Source organism: Anneissia japonica, unplaced genomic scaffold (assembly GCF_011630105.1).
Source record: "Anneissia japonica isolate Jap-2015-1 unplaced genomic scaffold, ASM1163010v1 scaffold9452_len1469_cov108, whole genome shotgun sequence".
In the NCBI taxonomy this organism is placed as follows: Eukaryota; Metazoa; Echinodermata; class Crinoidea; order Comatulida; family Comatulidae; genus Anneissia; species Anneissia japonica.
The window spans coordinates 1-1,462 of NW_022743693.1; the positions used below are offsets into that span (position 1 = coordinate 1).

Genomic DNA, 1,462 nt, shown 5'->3' on the forward strand with positions numbered 1-1,462 from the left:
CGTCGTCGCCGACGCGTACCTTGTTCGTATAGCTTTCGACGGGCGCACGAACTCCTTCTTTTTCTACTTTTCGTTCCGGGCGTTCGTCTTCGGCATCTTCTTCCAAGCGAAGTTCGGCGATCAGAGACACCAAGCTCTCTTGTTTCGACGGATCTTCGACCCCGTCCTTTTTCTTGTCGTCGGCCCCATTTTCATCGAAGTCGATTATGCTCGAGATCAGAACTTCGTTTGTCCACGAGAACACTTGTCATTTCTTCTCGAGATGATCGCTCACGACCTTTGCGATCACGTCGCTGTCGAATCCGAATTCGGAGGCAAAATTAATCTTGGAAATCAGGGTTTCCTTCGTCTTGCGCCGCAACCACAAGCACGAACTCCCGTGTTCGGCGTGTTCAGAAAGAGGAAGGTCGTCCGGCTCCCATCGGCACAGCGATACTCCGCAGAAGAAACACCTGGCGTTATCTTCGAAACCCCCGTAGAAGAAACCCGCTTCCGACATTGACCTTCCGTCGGGTCTGTCGTGCGGCCAGTTGCGAAAGGTTTTCACCCTGTCTTCCTCGTCTTCAAATTTTGGAAAGGGAGCGGTTCTCTGCATAATTTCTTTTTCCATTACCTACTGATAATAGACTGATTTCGAATGAAGACAAATATGCACAATAACAACTTTATATTGTTTTTTTGTAATAAAGACTTTATTGAAGACAAAACAGAATATAAGATTTCGTGTTTTTCTTTTTTCTTTAGTACTTATTATATCGGAACATTTTTTTTTTTAAATTCTATTCCGAAGACGGGTTGTACTTCAACATTTTCGAGAACAGCCAGTTGTCCAGTTGCTGTTCCAGTTCTTCGTCTCCGTAAACGACCGTGTCTTGGTCGGAAATGTCCTGTTCGTCCGACGATTCGACTGGAAGCTGAGAATCCTCCGGAAAGTTGTCGGCGAGGTTTCCTTTTCCGGCTGCTCGTTCGTTGTCGACGGGAAGTTGAGAGTCCTCGAGAAAGGATTCCGTTAGGTTTCCTTTGCCGTCTGCGGTCTCAGCTTCTCTTCGTTTGTCGCCGACGCCAACAGTTTGGGAGGTGCTTGCGTCGTCGTCTTTTTCGTCGTCGAACTTGATCCTTTTGGTATAAGGAGCATCCAACTGAAGAAAAACAATCAAAAAATAAAAATAAAAATAAAGGTAAAATAACATCAAGTCACACGTTACGTCCTCTTTGAAAAATGACGTCCTGATCCTTGTCGCTCTAATCGTCGTCGTCGTGGTCGTCGTTGGCTTCGTCCTTCTCGCCTCGTTTGTCGCCGGATCGCAACAACCTGACCCCTTTCCGCGAAAGCAGGAAACTCTGGAGAACGACCACGACGCAGAACCTGATGGCCTGCGAGGCGGTGAGAACGATCGCCAGTGTCGTCCGACCTTGTTGATCGGACAGTCGGCGGCGTCGATGCTGTTGGCGCTGAGGTCCA

The 1,462-nt window shown here is 48.1% G+C and overlaps 1 protein-coding gene across 1 annotated transcript; it reads right to left on the minus strand.

Annotated features, from left to right (window-relative positions):
- Positions 1–247: 247 nt before the first annotated feature.
- On the minus strand, positions 248–610 carry LOC117119520 (death-associated inhibitor of apoptosis 1-like). Its single transcript, XM_033264347.1, has one exon. The coding sequence runs from the start codon at positions 608–610 to the stop codon at positions 248–250; it is 363 nt and encodes a 120-aa protein (XP_033120238.1).
- Between the last annotated feature and the right edge of the window lie 852 nt (positions 611–1,462).

Excerpts from the sequence above, each read along its gene's own strand:
- LOC117119520 (XM_033264347.1), bottom strand. The coding sequence starts at position 610 with ATGGAAAAAGAAATTATGCAGAGAACCGCTCCCTTTCCAAAATTTGAA.